General features: G+C 38.6%; 1 protein-coding gene across 2 annotated transcripts in view; it reads left to right on the top strand.

Moving 5' to 3' along the window:
* Positions 1 to 11,660, top strand: part of LOC131431648 (ATP-binding cassette subfamily G member 4-like) — a 44,290-nt gene extending 32,630 nt beyond the window's left edge. For both annotated transcript variants that reach the window (XM_058597486.1, XM_058597485.1), the window contains exons 4-8: positions 8,718 to 8,907; positions 9,106 to 9,490; positions 9,555 to 10,052; positions 10,730 to 10,986; positions 11,050 to 11,660. In XM_058597486.1, coding sequence (XP_058453469.1) covers positions 8,718 to 8,907; positions 9,106 to 9,490; positions 9,555 to 10,052; positions 10,730 to 10,986; positions 11,050 to 11,394 — 1,675 coding nt within the window. In that variant the 3' untranslated portion in view covers positions 11,395 to 11,660. The remainder of the gene's footprint in view (positions 1 to 8,717; positions 8,908 to 9,105; positions 9,491 to 9,554; positions 10,053 to 10,729; positions 10,987 to 11,049) is intronic.
* Positions 11,661 to 20,748: the final 9,088 nt, after the last annotated feature.

The following is a 20,748-nucleotide window of genomic DNA, read 5'->3' as shown; positions in this document are numbered from 1 at the left end:
AAGAGTACTCTCTTGATTAGGTTGAAAGAATTTTATTACGTGAATCAACGAAATTTAAAGTAGCGTTACTTCATTACATTTTCGTCTGATTTAGTTTTTTTTGCTCTAATCTTCTTTTCCTTTTGTTTGTCGTGTACTGACACTGCCCGCATTGTGGTGACTCACAAAAGCTGTAAATATCCACTAAGTGAGAGGAATCGTTGTAGCAAACAAAACGAAACTCTACTCAACCACTCGTCGAGGTCAACAATCATTAACGTTTTTTTTTTCTTGTGCGCCCAACTCATTTATTTTGATTCGTCGTAGTTGTACAGTTGCGCTAGTCTGCGCTCCGATCGTTCGTCGCTTATTGACTATATTCATTTGCTCTTGTTGTTCCATTTCAGTTCATTGACGTTACGTACTGGCTTGGTTGGTAGCTTCAACAATAGCTCTCTCAGCTGCACGTGTTCTAGGTCAAGCAAAAGGCCAACAAAATATTTCGATGATCGAACAATTCCGGGGCTGTGGGAAACCGGGACCGAAAGTAGAATAACATTCAGTTCTACAATCATCATTGACCTTAAATTCTTTCCTTTTTAATTTTGAATTGAAATTTAGTTTAGCGAATGATTTTCAACATCGTTTAACTAGAGTGACTATAATCAGAGTGGCGACAGCTGTTCGTTTGGAATGACAGCTACCAGTTCCAAACGAGCAAACGACCTGTCAATTCAATGTAAAGCTAATGGAATGTTTTGAATTGTTGCCAACATTACGGATGAGATGTCGTCACTCTGGTTATAGGCACTCTACGTTTAACAAGTTGCTGATAGTTTGATCGCTTTTCGCTTGAAGCCAAAAGCAACTCCTGTCTAGTCAATGCATTTGACAGCGGTTGGGGACGAAAATGAGTTGGATCAAAGCAAACTAGCAATAAATATTGCAACAATGGAATAGTAGGCTAGGAACGTATTTTGATCTGAACAAAACGCCTTTTTCATAAAATAAATTCTGACCTCCATGAATTAATACAAACAAATTCCAATGAAAACGAATAGACCAACCAATGGTTGAGGCTTGCGTTCAAATCTTATCGCGACCGAAAATTGAATCAAACTAGTAACTGGTGCTAATAAACGATAGATTAGCAAGCATTTCCAGGAGCTGCGCTCTTTGTGTTTGTTGAACTTTTCTATCTTTGTGTGCAAGGGTCGTTAGCTGGACAAAGCATTTCTCAGTATGTTTTAACATTTCCCGTTTCTTGCTAGTAGTCTCAACAAAAAGCAGCCAGTCGAAGGCATCGGTCACATCGTAGATGCAATGTATATCAGAATCAGAGACGTCTGTGGAGTTTGAAAATGCACTGCACTTCAGTGTCGGATATATAAGTAATGTAAACAAACCCGACTGTTTCTCTTTGTCCAGTGCTCTGGCCTTTACAGCATGAGTCAGGAAATTCAAGGTTCTTGGTAAAGTGATTACAGAACAGACAGAACGGGAGTCATGATTGGTTACGACCTGCTGAACAAAGAATAGATCCCTCCTAGATGATTTCCGCTGTATCCTGCTGAGAATCATTAGGAGATAAAATGTTAACGGTGATAAAGCAATCAACAGGGTGGTAATACGTACTAAAAACCGAAATCACCGAAACGCTAGAAGCCCAACTGAAGAAGTAAAATGACCAGTCCCATCGGTTTTTCTTTTCCATAGCTCTTTGGTCCGTGGTGAAGGCTCCAGTACAGCTGCACCGAGGTGTACCTGAATAAAGTTGTTGACTCACGTTTGCTTGGGGCACTGGTAGGATTGTGTAAACTCAAAGCAAGTACCTTGTATCAGCTGTTTCGGTGCACTTGAGTACCGAACCGAACTTATCAACTTTCCTTTTCGCTTTTTTTTTTATCGCAGAACTCATTCGCTAGAGAACTTCGGCTTCCATGCGCAGCGCAGCATGCTGTAAATGTAAACAAAGCAACATGCGTTGTCATGGAAAGCGTAGAAGATTATGTTGCTGTGTTTGCTGATGTTGGGCATGCTGGTGAGTCATTGGGCGAACGAAAAGAGAGAGAGAATACAAAACGGAATAGGAGTGCCCTGAGCAGATGTTTTGAATGTGGCAGCGCCAAATGAGTTCCGACTCTCATAAAGCATGTACACATAGCAAGCTTTGTTTGTTTTATATACAGTTCACAAAGCCGTGCAGAATGAAGTTTAACTCTATGTCAGGGATGTAATGATGAAGGGTGTGGTAGGTTTGGTAAAAGGTCTTTATTTCAAAAAGTACGAAATAAAATTGCAGCTTTCATACGACTTTTTATAGTTACTTAAGGAGCAATACTCTTTGCAAACGTATGAGTAATGTCAACAATGTGTGCGTAAAGACAAATTCCGGCGCTTCTTTTCCTGATTTTAATCAATAAATCTTCCATATGGTTGAAAAATAAACCAATCACTTCATTCTGCTTAAAATTGCAATTCAAGAAAATCTAAAATCTTAGTCTAAAACTCTTCCGTTTTCCTTTGAACTGCTCGAGAAAAATTACTTCAGTTTCAACTTACTTCTACTAACACATTTGATTTGCAACAAACACATTCCTGAATGGATTTCCTCTTGCAGAAATTATTGCGATATAAAGATTTACGTACCTTATATAAATAAACCCGCAAAATAGGAACCTTTAATTTAACACGCGAAAGGCAATGGATATGGAATGTTGTCGTGAAACTTTTTATTTTTCCGGAAAACTGCTTTTGCAACAGAAAATATTTAGTTTTGTTTGTTTTGTGTAACCCAATCTAATACAAATGCATTGAAGCAGTGTTGCTAACTTTTTTATTAGGGAATTGAAATCTACATTCATAAAATGTAAGCAATTTTCCATCAAACGTTGGTGAAGAATTGATCAAAACTAATATTTAATCCAAAAAGTGAGGCTTAACATTCATTTGAGAATAAATTATTGCTAACAAAGATTGTTCGACACTCAATCGTGCAAGCCACTTTGATAAACTGGTTTCACTGCATAAATGAAATCGTAGATCTATGACATACGTACCAAATAAAATGTATGTAAATACACAAAAACGCCGCAAGGGGGAGGGGGGAGTTTCATAAAACGTGACCTTTTGTGACAGGGGGGAGGGGGGTAGGAAGGTTTTTGGAATGTTACAGCCAATATTTTCAATGAGCGCATTTTTGAAATACCTAATTATATTACTGCTTTACCCTATTTCCTGAAAAAATCTTCACAATAAACGTTTATATTCTATAGGAAAACGTGTATTTGTTGATGTAAAAGCTTCTTCTTGTAAATTCGGAAATGAGTGATACAGGAAATCATTTCTGTTGTGATCAGCAAAAGTGCACGGAGGAGCGAGTAAATTAGCGAAATTAATAAATTTTGCCAAATATGAGTAAAAAAGAAAAAGATACCTTCAAACGGTTTAACTCATGTTATGCACTGACAATTTTTTCAGTAATTTGATTTTCTAGCATTGATAATAGTATATCATAAGAATTTCTCTTATCTGATTCTGATGCAGTTTATTCAATTGAACTCCATTTGAAAAAGGGCGGGAGATCAACGATTTCAGAAGTCATGTCTTATATTGATCATTTGTGATTTTCCTCACCAACATCAAAGTTTATCGAATCATCCAATGATTGAACTTATATAAATCAAGAATCATTTTAGCTCAAAATCACTACTTATTGTGTGACGGAAGATCAGTACCGATAATGATCGATGTGATTTAAATTTCACTGATCAACTGATAATGAAAAATGTTCTCCGGCAGTGATCTCGTTTTGATGAGGTTTTGGTCTTTATTTTCTCAGCCCTGTATGCTACACCAAGAAAATATTATGCTTTACCTAAAACAATAATATATCTGTGTACTCCTAGGACGAATAAAACAAATGATTTTAATTGTTTCATCAATTCCAACCAAATACTTTTGTTAATTTATATAATTGATATTAATAAAATAATTCCGATGATTTTGTAGTTTTAGGGGTATTTTTTAATCTAATGACAGCATGTAATAAATCGATTTTCCCTCATATTTGTATGGTTTGTCATACATGTTGAGAATTTATTGAGATGAATTTTATTTATTTTGAATTCGTGACACGTGACATAGGGGGAGTGGGGGGTCTTTGCTTTTGTGACAATTTGTGACAAAGTGGGGATGGGGAGTCAAAAATCGTCAAAAAAAAGCGTGACGTCTTTTATGGACAGCCCCTAAAGTGTGTTCAATATTGTACACCGTCACTTAAAATATTTTCGGATACAACAAACATTTAAATCGTAATTTAGAAGGCGTACTAGAAGAGTTTGTGTGTCATGTTAGTTGGTGGTCGGTTCTTTGGTTTGTGGAAATGTGGATGACTCACGCAATCAAAGCATTGTTTTATTCTGTATGTTATACTAGTTAATGTACAAACAATCTCTTGGTTTGTTTCAAAAATCGAAGAGATAAATTTTGAATGGAATACCACAATATTATATGTACATGAGAAAGGCATCATTACACCACTAGGTGGATTAAAACAGGTTTTTGATAATTTCTGTCACAATTGACCTCGAAAATAGAATATGTTTTTAGAGAGCACGGCAATAGCTATCCAACAAGCCATAGATTGTTAAAATCCGTCCATTTTTAACGGAGTTATAGATATTTTTGTGTAAGCTACTTTTCCCCCTATTCCACTGCACAGTGGACCCAATTACACCAAAACGCGTTTTTTTGTTTACGCTTCAGAGGGGGATTTCGTTTCCTATATGCCTTCAGAAGAATTTTTGATTGTAACTGTTCCCTTATCTTGGTATAATTAAAATTATGACCAAACTAGTTGCAAATGAACGGTAGTCCAGGAAGTATGTAAGCTATTGTTTACTTCCCTAGTTACATAAACTTTTAGGTCAAATCTGTCACAATTAACCTTGAAAACTAAATATAGTTCCAAATTTAGATACCTTATCGTAATACACCCAAACCTCTATTTACGTAAAAATCGGGACTTCGTAAATCGAATTATGACGTTAAAAAGTTTACGTTATTTGGAATTTTCAACGTAAAAAAAGTTTACGTTATTTGGAATTTTCAATGTTTTCCCTATGTATGTATATTATTGGAGATGTATAAAATAGTGTTTAACTATAGAACAAAAATTATTAGTATTTGCTGGATAAGGATGTTCTAGGTCGCATCAATTTCCAAGATGGCGACTTCCGGTTCATCGATATTCCTTTACAATATGAATATTTTCGAAACGGGTTTGATGAGTAGATGAAGGTAAACGATGTTTGAGGTCGTTCTGAAATCCAAAATGGCGGCTTTCGGTTATTCCTTGATAAGCCTTAAAATTTGTGTCGATATTTCTCGAATGGTTCGAACCTTCACAATTTACATATATTTGGAACGGTTTTCATTAGTAAGAGCTTACATTTTTAAAGCAGTAGCCTAATATCGATCTAAACCATAGCCGGATTTAGAAGAAAAAAGATTAAAATACCAGACTAATCAGTTTCAGATTATCAAGACTGTGTAAACCATGTTATGCCATCTTGGAATTCAGAACCACCTCAAACATCGTTTTCTGACATCTACTCATAAAACCCGTTCCAAAAATACCCATATTGTAGTAATTTCCATGGAATATAAATGAGCCGGAAATGATTTTCATTGTATGCAAAAACCTCTTTTGACGAAGTAGGTTCGTAAAAAAAGATAACGTTATTCAAGATTTTGTTCGTAAAAAGAGTTACGTAAAAATAGGTAACGTAAAAAAAGTTTACAATTTTCAATACAATTATTTTTGAGTGATTGAAAGATTAAATACAGTGCTCTTCAGCATAGTATTTTGGTTCGATTAATTTTTAGCACGGTTCCTTTTTGGCAACAAAATTGGTCGACGGTGACATTTTTATCTTATATTGGAAAAAAGTGACAACCTAAATAGATTGTGACTGTCTTCATCTACAACCACTGAAAAAAACGAACGTTTCACTGTACGGATCATTTTAGGAAATATTTTGTTCTACTTATTTTTACTAAGCAATCGAGGACCACTCTTTCTTGTCACAGCTTTTGAGCGAGAGACGAACGTTGTTGAAGCAGAAAACATGTTGATCGATACAAAAGGTATCATCTCATTGCTAGGTGGATTGAGTACGTTTTGCCTTTATCATATAGAAAGGTTATGCAATCACTTGAAAAACCGACTAGTGAAAATTGGCCAAGTGTCATATACCATTCGACTCAGTTCATCGAGCTGAGCAATGTCTGTGTGTGTATGTATTTGTTTGTGTGTGTGTGTGTGTGTGTGTGTGTGTGTGTGTGTGTGTGTTTGGGTGTGGGTGTCAAATAATCTCACTAGGTTTTCTCGGAGATGGCTGAACCGATTTTAACAAACTTAGATTCAAATGAAATGTCTCTCGTCCCATACGGAATTCCTGAATTTCGTCCGGTTCCGGAGTTATAGGGTAAAGTGTGTTCAATATTGTACACCGCTACTTAAACCGGTGAAACAAAAAACGTAAAAAAATTTCTAAACTGGTCTCAAAACTACACAAATCGATAGCCATTATCAGTAGGCAACTAAACAAACCGATTCCGGCTATTCTGGTTCCCGGTATCCGGTTCCGGAAGTACCGGAAATAGTGGTCATATACACCAAAATGGATCTCACTAACTTTTCTCAGTGATGGTTCGACCGATTTCCACAAACTTAGATTCAAATGAAAGGTCTTCCGGTCCCATACGGAATTCCTGAATTTCATCCGGATCCGACTTCCGGTTCCGGAATTATAGGGTAAAGTTTGTTGAATATTGTACACTGTCACTTAAAATATTTTCGGATGCAACAAACATTTAAATCGTAATTTAGAGTGCCGTTGGTGGCCGTACGAGCCGACTTTGATTATACCGGTTCTCGGGTTCCGGTGCCGAAAGTGCATATAGTAGTGAACCCATTTCGTTTTCTTAAAGATGACTTACGCAATCAAAGCACTGTTTTATTCTGTATGTTATGCATAAACAATCTCTTGGTTTCTTTCAAAAATCTAAGAGAAAATTTTTTGAATAGAATACCACAATATTATATGTACATGAGAAAGGCATCGTTATATCACTAGGTGGATTAAATTAGGTTTTGCGAACAGTTTTCGATCCGTTTCAAAATAATTTTCGAGCACTTTTTCAAACAGGTTTTGAACAGCTTTTCGAGCAGTTCTTTAAACAGTTTTCGAGTAGTTTCAAGCAGCTTTTCGAGTAGTTTCCAAGCAATTGCTTAATTTACGATTACTTTCCCTTCATAATCGTTTCGCGTATCGGCACGATGCAAAAACCCGCCAAAAAATAGTGTCTCTTTCGTGGAACCGGAAGAAGGAAAACAAGCACTTCTGGAGGTATTCTTCTTTATAAATTTTGCCGTTGATGATGCCGATCGTTATGTATGGCTTTCTGAGTTCTTGGTTTCTTGGCAAAATATTAATTTTTCTTGTTCTGAAACTTTTCCGTGACGACTGACAACTGGTCGTCGAAGAATGTGAACATAGAGGGGTTTTTGGTTTGTAGTGTAAATTTTGCTTCTGCTTAACGGTGCAGATTGAACTGCTAGACGGAGATGGCACTGATGAGTCGAAGGCGAAATGTGAAGAAAAAATGAAACAAAATATGTGCTATTTTGAATTAATGGAAATGACCTTTTTTTAGCTCTGTTTTGTAGTAACCAAAAACCCCTTAATGTGCCTAAAAGTTTGTTTTATCATTCATATCCTATGGTTAGATCGCAAATTTTAGAATTTGTGCGTCGATATGTGACAATGGATGAAACATGGATTAATCACTTCACTCCGGACACAAAGCGATCGTCATCTGAGTGAAAAGCAAATGGTGGCCCTCGTCCAAAGCACCCGAAAGTGCAACAATTGGCTGGAATGAATTGCACTTCGAATTGCTCCCACATTCACCGTATTCATCAGATTTGACTCTCAGCAACTACTGGCTATTCGCAGGCCTGAAACTAATGCTCGCTGGCAAGAAAGAGGTGGTGAATGAAGAGGTTATCACTGAAAATGAGGCCTATTTTGAGGCAAAAGGTAAATTGTTCTATAAAAGTGGTATTGAAATGTTTGAGCCCCGATTAGAAATACGAAACAGAATCGATATTCGTTTTCAAATGGAATTGCTCAGAAGTATTGTCGTTAGAGAATAGTTACATTTAAAATTCTGTGATACTTATATGCACAAATAACAAGTTAATGTTTGGTATGTCAAATTGATGTGTAATTTAAAACGATTTCCTGGTATTTCACATTGTTTTGTTATATCTTATGATTGAGTATGCAGCTTTTCGATTTCAGCTTTGACATTTCGCTCGGTACGTTCTTGCGTTTCAACTGTGAATTTCCGACGATCCCCGGCTTTCAATTTTCCTTCGATTCAGTGTTCCTAGCTGTCACTGAATAATTTAGTCAACGTGGAGAGCGAGTAGTTCGGATTTTCGCAATATGCGAGCAGAATTTTTTTGCGTTACTTTTTTTTGTCTCGAAGCCATTTCTACAAATGAAATATAACAATAGATATAAAACTACACACGCACTCCCATCCCAACGTACTCAAAAACATTTTTTTCAACTACACATTACCTCGGGACATTTTTTCTGATTGTCCAATGCACTATAGCACAACAGAACAAACCTCACTAATAGATTTTATTTTTCTTTCAGGGAGAGTGATTTCACCGGTGAAATCTACATCAACAAGCAGCAGCGTGATTTGAAGCGTTTCCGACGTCAGTCAGCCTATATCATGCAGAATCACAACCTTCAACCGCACCTGACCGTGCTGGAGGCGATGCATTTCTCGGCCAACCTTAAAATCGGTACCGAACTGAGCCCGGCCAGTAAAAAGATTAGGGTAAGTCCTTGAGCGTAGAATTCCGAACCGGAATCGACTAGAGCTGTGCATGAGTTGTGAAATGTTTTCGATTCGGTTTATCAAAATACGGTCGTTATCTGATATGGCACTGGAGGGGTATTTGTTGACGGAATTACCTCGTGCACATTTTTGATATGATTTTCGGAGATTTTAACGAAATTTTATCGATTATTTTAGATGAACGAAATCCTCTGTGCAATCGGTCTAAGCGATCATAAGAAAACACGTACGGCAAAGCTATCCGGCGGGCAGAAGAAGCGGCTAGCCATCGCCCTGGAGATCGTCAACAACCCACCGGTGATGTTCTTCGATGAGCCAACCAGTGGGCTGGACATTTCCACATCCAAAAAGTGTGTGGAACTATTGAAACAACTCGCCCGGGAAGGTCGTACGATCATTTGTACCATCCACCAACCGTCGGCTCTGCTGTTGAACATGTTCGATCACCTGTTCACGATTGCCGAAGGCGAGTGCATCTACACCGGATCGACCGGAAACATTGTGCCATTCTTGAAGGAGCTGGAGATCATTTGCCCGGAGAACCACAGCCCATCGGATTTCCGTAAGACTTTCAAAATGATTGTATTGCATAAAACAAATCACACTAATCTGCCTTGTCTTTGTAGTGCTGGAGATCGCCACCTCTGACTGCGGTCGACAGAATGAACTTCTGATGGCCAAGGCCGAACATGGCAAAAGCACCGCTTTCCGGAACCAGGAAACGTTCAGTCCGTTCCTGATGCCGATACTGGAGTCGCCGGTTTCGGTCGATATTCCGTCACACCCACCGAAGGGAGATACTCAATCGCCGCTGGCAAAACCAAAGAAACTAGCTAAAAAATTATCGTTCAATCCGGAAAAGTGGTGCGGCAGAGACGAGATCTACACCACCAGCTTCTGCCGGCAGTTCTATCTGCTGTTGCTGCGGATGTTCCTGATCCTGAGCCGCGATCAGACGCTGATGACGATGCGTCTGGTAATTCACTGTACGACCGCAACGATGATAGGAATTGTTTACTTCGGCATCGGCAATCAGGCGACCCACATTTTCAACAATTTCAACTATTTGTTTTTCTCGATTATGTTTCTGATGTACACGGCGTTCAGCTCGATGACGATGGCATGTAAGTCGTAGTTTTGATTGATTGATGTGTGTTATCATTTCGATTGGTTGGGTTCTACTCGTTTTTGCAACGCATCAACAAGTGGTAAAGATGGGATTGAAATTGGATTAAGTTCGATGAGATTGAGATGAGATTGAGATGAGATTGAGATGAGATTGAGATGAGATTGAGATGAGATTGAGATGAGATTGAGATGAGATTGAGATGAGATTGAGATGAGATTGAGATGAGATTGAGATGAGATTGAGATGAGATTGAGATGAGATTGAGATGAGATTGAGATGAGATTGAGATGAGATCGAGATGAGATTGAGATGAGATTGAGATGAGATTGAGATGAGATTGAGATGAGATTGAGATGAGATTGAGATGAGATTGAGATGAGATTGAGATGAGATTGAGATGAGATTGAGATGAGATTGAAATGAGATTGAGATGAGATTGAGATGAGATTGAGATGAGATTGAGATGAGATTGAGATGAGATTGAGATGAGATTGAGATGAGATTGAGATGAGATTGAGATGAGATTGAGATGAGATTGAGATGAGATTGAGATGAGATTGAGATGAGATTGAGATGAGATTGAGATGAGATTGAGATGAGATAGCTCCATGCTCATAACCAACCTCTAATTGAATTTATTTGATGCTATAATTTAATGTCCAACTATTTCAGTCCCCCTCGAGCTACCGATTATAACCAGGGAACATTTCAACCGTTGGTATTCGCTTCGAGCCTACTACATCGCGATGACAGTGGCCGATGTTCCGATCCAGTTTCTGTGTACGGTTGCCTACATTGTGATTACGTATTACATGACTAACCAACCGCCGGAAGCCTACCGGATGGGTTTGTTTATCGTGATTTGTCTCATGGTGGCGTGGGTTGCCCAGGGACTGGGATTACTGGTGGCATCACTCTTCGACGTCAAAGTAAGTAGCTTCCGTTGAACAGTTACCGGTCAGTCCTAATAATAAAACATTGTAAAATTTCAGAATGGAGCCATTTTCGGACCCTTCTTCATATGTCCCTTCCTGATATTTTCCGGATTTTTCATCCATCTGGACGACGCTCATCCGGTGATGCATTGGCTGTTTCACATTTCGTTTCTCAAGTATGCCCTGCAAGGTGCAACGGTGGCCATCTTCGGCTATGACCGGCCCAAACTTGAGTGTGAGGAAACCTATTGTCATTTCGTGCTGCCAAAGAAATTTCTCAAAGAGATCAACATGCTCGGCGCGGATTTTGTCGAGGCTGTGATTGCATTGTTAGTAATATTTTTAGTGTTTCGTGTCGGCGCGTTTTACGTGATGCGTTACCGGTTAAAGAACAAAGTGTGACATTTTCCCTCCGTGTTAGATTAGTTGCGTCCAGTTGCTGCTAGCGTTCTATTATGCCCTCTTGAATGCGTTGACGGTTAGTAATGCAAAGTGTGGGGCCCACATTCCTCTCCCGAACAGAAGTAGCTAGATCGTGAAGAGTTACAATCGAAAGTTGTCGTAAAGTAGACAGTATATAGCGCAATTTATTCCATTGTGATCAAACATTGTAATTATGACTGGAACGTAAATCCGAATAAATGAAATATTCTTAATATAATGGTCAAGATGATTAGCTTGTCAAAAATATCTAGAATTAAAAAAAAAGATATCACACTACGAACTAATCCTTTTTATAGAGCCTCCAAAAAGTGTTCTTATTTGAGCTCTCTAACTTTGATGCCTTGGTATCAATAGTGAACGTGGTATCAATAGTAAACAGCACTTTTTTGAAACCTTGTAATTCACTGCAAATCGTTCGGAACAGCATTGTAACGGGTCAATATGAGTTGTGATTGGAAACACCAGTATAACAACATTTTGCTCAAGAAAGCTGTAGAACAATATCACAAGTGCATGCCTATTGTTCAGCAAGTTGAATTTAATTCTGTTCAACCCAGGAGCATTATTGTTACAAGACAAAAGGCTTTATTAAAAATTCCGTAATTGAAAACGAGAAACGTGAAAAACTTTTCTTACAAATTCAAATATGTATCGTTTCCTTGCTCTCATTGCCAACGTGACGATTCCTTATTCTTCTGGTTGTTTTCTAAAGAGTGCTCATTGAGATTTTTCTAGTCAAAACTCTCGACAAAGTGTCTCCAATACTTTTAGACACGATGTGTGCTTTTGTTCTTAGTGTCGAAAACCATTTTTGTTCAAAATTCTGAAGAGTTCTTCCTCCAGATTTTGGACCAGCTTGCCTAGCTATTAGTAGCGATGGTCGGGTTCCGGGAATTTGGGTACGGTTCGGGTTCGAGCTCTGAAATAGAACCTAACAGCCTCGGGTATAGTAGTACTTAACACAGAAACATATTTTTCCCCCATACTATCGAAAATAAGTTCAGCAAATGATAATAAAATTCTCCCCAGCATAAGATAACCTTAAATAACTCAAAACTCAAGTTTTCAAAATTTTTGGTATAAACGAGCATCAAAAAGTAGAACTCATGCTCTTGCTTTTTTGTCATAATTTGATTGTTTACTTGTTTTATTGTCATACTTTTGAGCGCCTCAGAGATATGTAGATGGATTTAGATAATTTAACTACCAATAGATAAAGAAACATTCAACTCAAACAAATTGTTGTATTAGTATTTCAATACTAAATCACTGAAAAATCTAAACGAATAGACCTAGGTTTGGAACTAGGCGAGTACATATCAATAATTCGTAGTTGTTGAATTCTCGTAATCCAAGATGACGACTTTCGGTTTGTTTTTTTTTATTTAAAAGATATTTTATTCAGGCCTATTTGCGTACAAGTTTAGCTGAGTTTTTAGATAATTTTTTTTGTATTGGATCTCGTTGTCACCCTTTTTCTAGGGGGGAGGAGCTTCCATTTTCCTCCTGCGAGGATTGAGGGGCAGCTTGTTCGTGGTTGGTCTCGTCATCCATTGCCGTGGTATTTTTGTCGATTTCCTTGCTAGTTGCTGTAGATGCGCCTTGTTGTACATTGTTTGCAGTTGCTGGTTGGTTGGATGGTAAGCTGTTAACTGCAGCTGGTGTACTTTGTTCTATAGGGGATACGTTGGATGGTTTCGTTGAAGGGGATGCTTCACTGTTGTTGATGACTGTCACAGGTGTACTGGGGTTGCTTGAGGTTGGTGTGAAGGAGCACCGTTGTCCTTTGGTGTAGTTGTTTCCTTGTCTAGCTTATCACATGGCTTACCGTAGTGAACAGCTTTTTGGCAATATTGACATGTGGCCATCTGATTGTCATAGGTAACAAGTGATTTGCTCGGGATTCTTGTATCCTGACCGTATGTCACATAAGCAGACCTATCCTCCCCAAGCGCATGCGTAACAAACGTACGCCATTTAGAACACCGGGGAAAAAATTCTTCCACTTTTCTTTTTCGATAGAGATAATCTGGGACATAGTTTTGCGAATATATGAATCAGTGACGCTATCTTCCTTATATACTGGAATGTTGTACTTGATATTTTCATGCTCCACATAGTGCACATTATTATTGTCTTTAGCGAATTGAATTGCATCCAACTATTTATAGAGCTGGATATAAACAACATTATTGGTCTTATTGCATTGAAGTATATGCACACGTTGAATGTCAAGATGCATTGCTCTTTAAGCAAACTTTCAAGTTCTCGTATCGAAGGTCGAATTTTGCACTGTCTGAAGTCAACGACAATTGTATTCTTTCGTGTCGGCGGTAGCTTTTGTTCGTTTGGTTCACTCATTTCGAGATCGTTCTATTGTTCACTACACAATACTGTACTTGGTTTCTTCTGTCCCGAACGTAAGCGGTTTTGTTTTATCGACTGACTTGGATGAGATGTGAACGCGAACTGACTGTCGGTTTGTTGTTATTCATCCATTCGTAATTTGAATTTTAAATTTTCTAGATGGTGATAAGCTAATTGTTGCGTATTTTCCAAATTAGAATGATTTTAAAGATTTTCATTTTCAATTTCATCGTTCATTAATTTCATTCAATTCAATCGTCATCGGTCGTATATCTTACACAGCCCTGTGATTTTTTGTTCTCGAAGTTTCAACCTCATTTAATTGTGTGGTGCTTGTGATTAGTATTTAAAAATAGATGCACCGTTACAATTCTGGAAGTGCAAAATACTCACTAATACGAACGATTATTAATATTCGGAAGCGAGCAAAAATCAGTTTTGTTCGTATTCACGTCATCCATTTATGTCTTTGTCATTATCCACTGAAAGTGTGAGATGTGTGTTTCAGTTCACGTGGACCATTTCATCCAATAAGCCTTAAACAGAGTGGACAACATAATCCAAAATCTGCACACCTAGTAGTTTGGTTGCATGTTATATGTAGCTTTCTCTTATAGCGTTTTCGTTTTGAACGGTGGTACAACATCGGTGTGGGGCAGAGAAGGATGCATTGATTACATCCAAATTGAAGCAAGTATACTCGGTGCTACACTACAACAGTGCAGCGCTTAAAAAAAACGGCATAAGATTGCGTGTAAAATGCTTGGTATTTCTCTGATATTCATTATTTTCACTCAGTTTCATACTAATGCTCCACTAACTCATCAATCGTCATTCATACTATGCTTGCTCTCGGAATCTTGGAGCTTAGCAGAGTGATTCATTATGAACACTTGGGCTGAAAAGTCCGGTGCTTAACAGATGGCAATTTTGATTTGGAGAACGAAGAACAAAGAAACCAAAATTTGAAGATGAAGGATTGGAGGAATTGCTCGATAATACCCGTTGCAAATGGAAGAAGAACTTTCAAATTTACTCAGAGTTACACAGCTAACCATTTGCCAACGTTTAAAAGCAGTTTGAATGATCCGAACGGTAGACAATTGGGTGTCGTATGAATTGAAACCGAGGGACGCCGAAATTCGTTTATGCACGTGCGAACAACTTGAAATGCCATCGTCGACGACTGTTCAAAATATTCATGACCTCTGTACATGGAGGAAACAGCTCGGATACCGGTCCTGAGGCGGCTAGGATTTAGACCATGTTCGAAGTACGCTTTGCCAAACCCGGCAGTGTGGTAGAGCCGTGTCTATCCCATGTTTAGGGCGGCGAAATGATAGCGCGTATGAACGGATTGAATAAGAACGCAGGTTCGAGTCCTGTCTCTGAGCGTATCTTTTTCCAAATAACCATTGGTTTTGGCTTCTCCAATATATGTTTCCACTCCGTCGTTGCAAAAACTGAAGCTACAATTGCTTCATTGGTATGATGGAATCCGGCACGTATTCTATACGATTCTGGCCTATTGCCGGACCGTTAGTTTTGGTTCGGTAATCGATGCAAAATTATAATTACATTTTTGTTAATAGTTTCATGTTGGTGACACACAAAAACAATGCTCCACATAGTGCAAACACAATAACCCAAAGAACAACATACCAGTGTATATGATGGAACTACAGAAGTGTACGGAGAAATGGTTTCCATCGTACACGAAGTATATAATATTTACCCCATTATCCTGAATAGCGTACTTATGCTACGAATGCATTTATAGCAATCTATATCTTCTTATGTGATTTTTAGTCAACTGACAGACTACCTTGTTAAATCGCTGGTCACTTACAACAATCAGCTGGCTGGCTCGTCAGAAAGCTGAAGGTTATGGTAAGTTCTGTGAGAAATTAGACGAATCTAAATCTACACCCAAGAACCACTGGTAACACACCGGCCCTAAGCAACAATACAATATCTTAAAAAAAACTTAACCATCACCTCCAGCTAATGCACAACAAAGTACGCCTTCATTGAACATGAGGATATTTCGTTTATATTTTAGAAATTGTAAATTCGTCGTGTTTTAATGTAACGTCGTCAATGTTGTGCATTATTACGCCGACGATCGTTCACTGTTTCAAGTAAGTAACGATCAGATGGTTTTTTCTATCGGTAACAGGTGGTACGATTTAAGGACATAGACCGAAGAAGAATTCTGGTTAGCTCTCAAACAATGGCATTAAATCGAATTCATTTGTTATTGCTTTTTTAGTTAGTTCTAAAGGATCAAAAACTTTGAAAACAAATTATAGAGTTCTAATGTTGAAATTTTATCAGGTGGAAAATGTGATTCAATTGTTACTACATTTTGAGAGAGACCTTATGCAAAATTTACTGCAGTAACTCATTCCTATATAAAGCTTGCTTCATTTAGAATTGGAAAAACTTTTGCTCATATTGTGGCGCTTCTGGTGAACGGATTTTGAAGTTCTTGGCGCCCACGTGTCGGGAATTTTGTCACCTTCACGTATGATTTTTGACATTCTGCAAATCGACTGTACTTTGTAAACAACCAACATGGAAGCCGAAAGAAGGGAAAAAATGTGCACAGTTATTTGGAAAATCCATTGTGGTCTGCATCTTGGCCTTTCTAAGCAGCTGAAATTGCCCAAAAATACCATATGACGCGTTATCAAACATTATAAGGAAACATTGACGACGATTCGGAAGCCTCAAGCCAATCGTCGGAGTGGAACTGTCGACCGGAACGTGCGCCAGAAAATTCGGTGCTGCTCATAGTACCGTGAGGAGAACTCGACTTCGGGAAGGAGTCAAGTCGTTTCGAGCTAACAAACAGCCAAATCGAACCAAACAGAATAGTGTGGTCAAAATTCGTGCTCGGAAACTATATGACCAGGTGCTGACCAAGTTCGACGGGTGTCTTCTGATGGACGACGAAACCTATGTCAAGGCTGACTTCGGGCAAATCCCAGGTCAAAAATTTTACTTGGCAACGGCTCGGGGGGATGTTCCAGCCAAATTTAAATTGGTTTTTGCCGAAAAATTGGCAAGAAAATTTATGATTTGGCAGGGCATTTGCAGCTGTGGCAAAAAACTAAAATTTTCGTTACAAATAAAACAATAACATCGGAACTATACCAAAAAGAGTTTCTCGAAAAACGAATTTTGCCGTTCATTCGATCCGACGACCATCCCGTAATGTTTTGGCTAGATTTGGCAAGCTGTCATTACAGCAAAGTCGTTCAAGAATGCTATGCAGAGAAAAAGGGTCCAGTTTGTTTCGAAAAACCTTAACCCACCCAACAGCCCCTAGTTTCGCCCTATTGAGAAATACTGGTCAATCATCAAGAGGAGACTCAAGGCAAAAGGGAAAGGTTGTCGAAGACATCAATCAGATGACGACCTGGTGGAATAAGATAGCTAAAACGATGGACGAAGAATGAGCCGTGTTACAGGAAAAATTCGAGAATTCGTTCGAAACCGTGACGAATAATTTTATCCGCATTTTTTCTTAGAAGTTTGAAGAAAACGCTACATTTGTATACAAAAAAGATCTTGAATTCAATAATAAATAACTGAAATACAGGCAATTGTCTTTGTTCCAATTCTATCTGAAGCAAGCTTTAAGAGATGATGATTTACATAGCATATACAAGACATTTCAAGCTTTTTGTAAAGGTTCCATGACAATTATGCCAAAAAACTACTTCATGCGCTCCTCCTACGCATTATATATCTGCTTCTAATTAGATTCTTAGTTAAATACATATATTTCTTAAAAAAAGATCGATTAATATAGTATAATCGGTACTCAAGACAGTACATCTTCAGCATAATATATTACGTCACATTTATTTTATAATATTTCCGACATATAAAGGAAAGTTGAAAACAGCAACTTTCTTCAAATAAAACTGCTGCCTGGTCAAAAACACAAGTGAGCGGGCGGAACGAAGCGATGCCACGTGTGAAGCGCTCTTACATATTGATTTGTTTTCTTCAGGAAATATACTGACCACCCATTTTTCACTAGAGTTGCCGTTCATTTTTTACCGGGCATAGAAACCTCAATGTCAGCAAAAAATGACATGAATGTGAAGCGGCTCATACACCTTCAGGTATCCGAACAGTTTAAATGAACCTTGGGCGGAATAAAAAACTGAACGATTATCTGAGCTGAGCGTGTGTGGCGTCAGATCAGTTTTTCATTTTGTTTTCATGACAGTTTCATCAGTTTTTTTTATGGAGGCACATTATTCTGAAAAAAAAAGAAAACTGACGGACTGAACGATTAACTGATGAACTGATCAGTTAATCGGATGAAACTGAGCTCAAGAGCTTCAGTCAAAAAACCGAAAGTTTGGTCGGATGATTTCTTCAGTTAATCGTTCAGTCATAACGTCACACATGAAAAACTGTACGGAAAAACTAAACGTGTATGGGCTGCTTTAGAGACAACTCAATGCATTGCGAAGCGACTATATAGTGACTATTTTGCTGGACTTATAAGAATGGAGCTCTGTCGAGTGATTTCGTGAGATCTGGCAGATAGCGCATAGCGTCGCGTATCATTTTAACTCTGGCTTCACCCTGAAGTTCCTGCCGAATGTGGTAAAAAGAGGTGGGACAAACATAGTATTTTATGTCGTTTTCGTTTGCTGCCAACTCTAACCCAGTTTCCATACTAACTGCTGTCAAACCGTTTGTTTGTAGCTCATCAGGAATCAGAACAAATTGGCTCAAAGGGCACGTTCCCCTTGATATTTGGAGAATTGTGCCTTGCCATTTGGTTTTAGCATCATTTTCCCGATATAAAGACTGTCCCAGCAAGTATGGACGCAACCAAAAACCGCTGCCATTTCGCAATGGTTCAGAATCTGTCAATTTTTATGGCTGCGACCTGTTGTTTACACTCTTCTCTAACCACTTGTGCAGTTGTTTATTTGTTTTCATTAGTTTGTTTCGAAATGCGTGGACTTTCAGAAGAAAAACGTCGAAGAACGGTGTACAAATGGTGCACAGAACGCGGACAGTCACTGAGAAATAACAGTTCGGCTGAAAAGTTCGTCTCGTTTCATAGAAACACACATTTTTTTTTGCCAAAATTCGTTTTTATTATTCTACATAATTGCCATCAGAGGCGATACAGCGATTATAGCGATTAATATCAAACGCGTTTTACTCTGTGGACTTTGTTTTCGAGAAGATACTACAAACAACAGTCTTTACTACATTTTATTCATACGGCCCATTGTCTTGATGAAACAAAACTTTTTTCTTCTTCAAATGAGGCCGTTTTTTTAAATTTCGTCCTTCAAACGCTCTAATAACGCTATATAATAGTCACTGTTGATGGTTTTTCCCTTTTCAAGGTAGTCGATGAAAATTATACCATGCGAATCCCAAAATACGGACGCCATAACCTTACTGGCCGATTGTTGAGTCTTTCCACGCTTTGGGTTCGGTTCATCGCGTGCAGTCCACTCAGCTGACTGTCGATTGGACTCCGGAGTGAAGTGATGGAGCCATGTTTCGTCCATTGTTATATATCGACGAACAAAATCGGTTTTATTTCGATATAACAGCTCCAAACACTGCTCAGAATCATCAATTCGTTGTTGTTTTTGATCGATTGTGAGCTCACGCGGCACCCATTTTGCACAAAGCTTTCTTTCTTTCTCTTCTTTAGGGTGTCAGCTATCTCGATCAACTTTACTTTACGGTCATTGAACATCATTTTGTGGATTTTTTTCACGTTTTCATCGGTAACAGCCTCTTTTGGACGTCCACTGCGTTCTTCGTCTTCGGTGCTCATATGACCAGTACGAAATTTTGCAAACCACTTACGAATTGTTGCTTCGCTCGGTGCAGAGTCTGGATAACACTCATCAAGCCATTTTTTGGTATCGGCGGCACTTTTTTTTCATCAAAAAGTAGTGTTTCATCAACACTCGAAATTCCTTTTTTTCCATTTTTTTCACAATAACAAAAGCAGCTTCACTCAAAATGCAATATCTCACAAACTAATAATCAGACAGCTGTCAAATTTATACACGTATCTTTTGAAGGTTGGTACTAACTGAAAATGGTATGGATTTAATTCTAGTGGCGCCCTCTCATAGAAACGATACGAAATTTTCAGCCGATCTGTTATAGCAAAAATGGAAGGAGTAAGTGAAAAAGCCGTGCGAAATGCAATCAGGAAGTTCAGAGAGGATGACACTTTTGAGGATAAACCGAAAACGGGTCGAAAAAAAAGGTCCTGCTAACCCTCAGTTGGATAAACGTATACTGAAGGCGTTCGAGCAAAAGAAGGAGGTTTCAGTTCGGGATGTGGCCAAAAAACTTCGGTACTTCGAAGTCAAATGTTCTTCGTGCTCAAGAACGTTTGAATCTTCGAACCATCAAGAACGTTTGAATCTTCGAAGCATCGATCAGGCCGAGGGTTCGAAAGCTGTACAATACGATTCTTGCTGGAAATTTGAACTGCATAATCATGGACGTCGAAACCTACGTGAAACTCGATTACAAATCCTTGCCGGGACCACAATATTATACGGTGCGAGAAGGGCAAGTGTTAAACCAGTCCGAGACATCGATTGAAGTCGAAAAATTTGGTAAGAAAGCTGTGGTCTGGCAAGCAATTTGTAGCTGCGGTAAGATTTCGAAACCCTTCATCACCACTGCTTCAATGAACAGCGAAATATACATCAAGGAATGTTTACAAAAACGACTTCTACCCATGATTCGAAGCCACAAGGATCCTGTTGTCTTCTGACCAGATCTTGCTTCTTGCCACCACTCGAAATCAACGGTAGAATGGTGTACTACCAAAAATGTCACTTTGGTGCCAAAAGACATGAATCCACCAAATTGCCCACAATTTCGACCAATTGAGGAATTTCGGGCATTAACGAAAGCACA

The sequence above is a fragment of the Malaya genurostris genome, chromosome 2, assembly GCF_030247185.1.
Source record: "Malaya genurostris strain Urasoe2022 chromosome 2, Malgen_1.1, whole genome shotgun sequence".
NCBI classification, from domain to species: Eukaryota; Metazoa; Arthropoda; class Insecta; order Diptera; family Culicidae; genus Malaya; species Malaya genurostris.
This window is presented reverse-complemented; position numbering and strand designations above follow the sequence as displayed.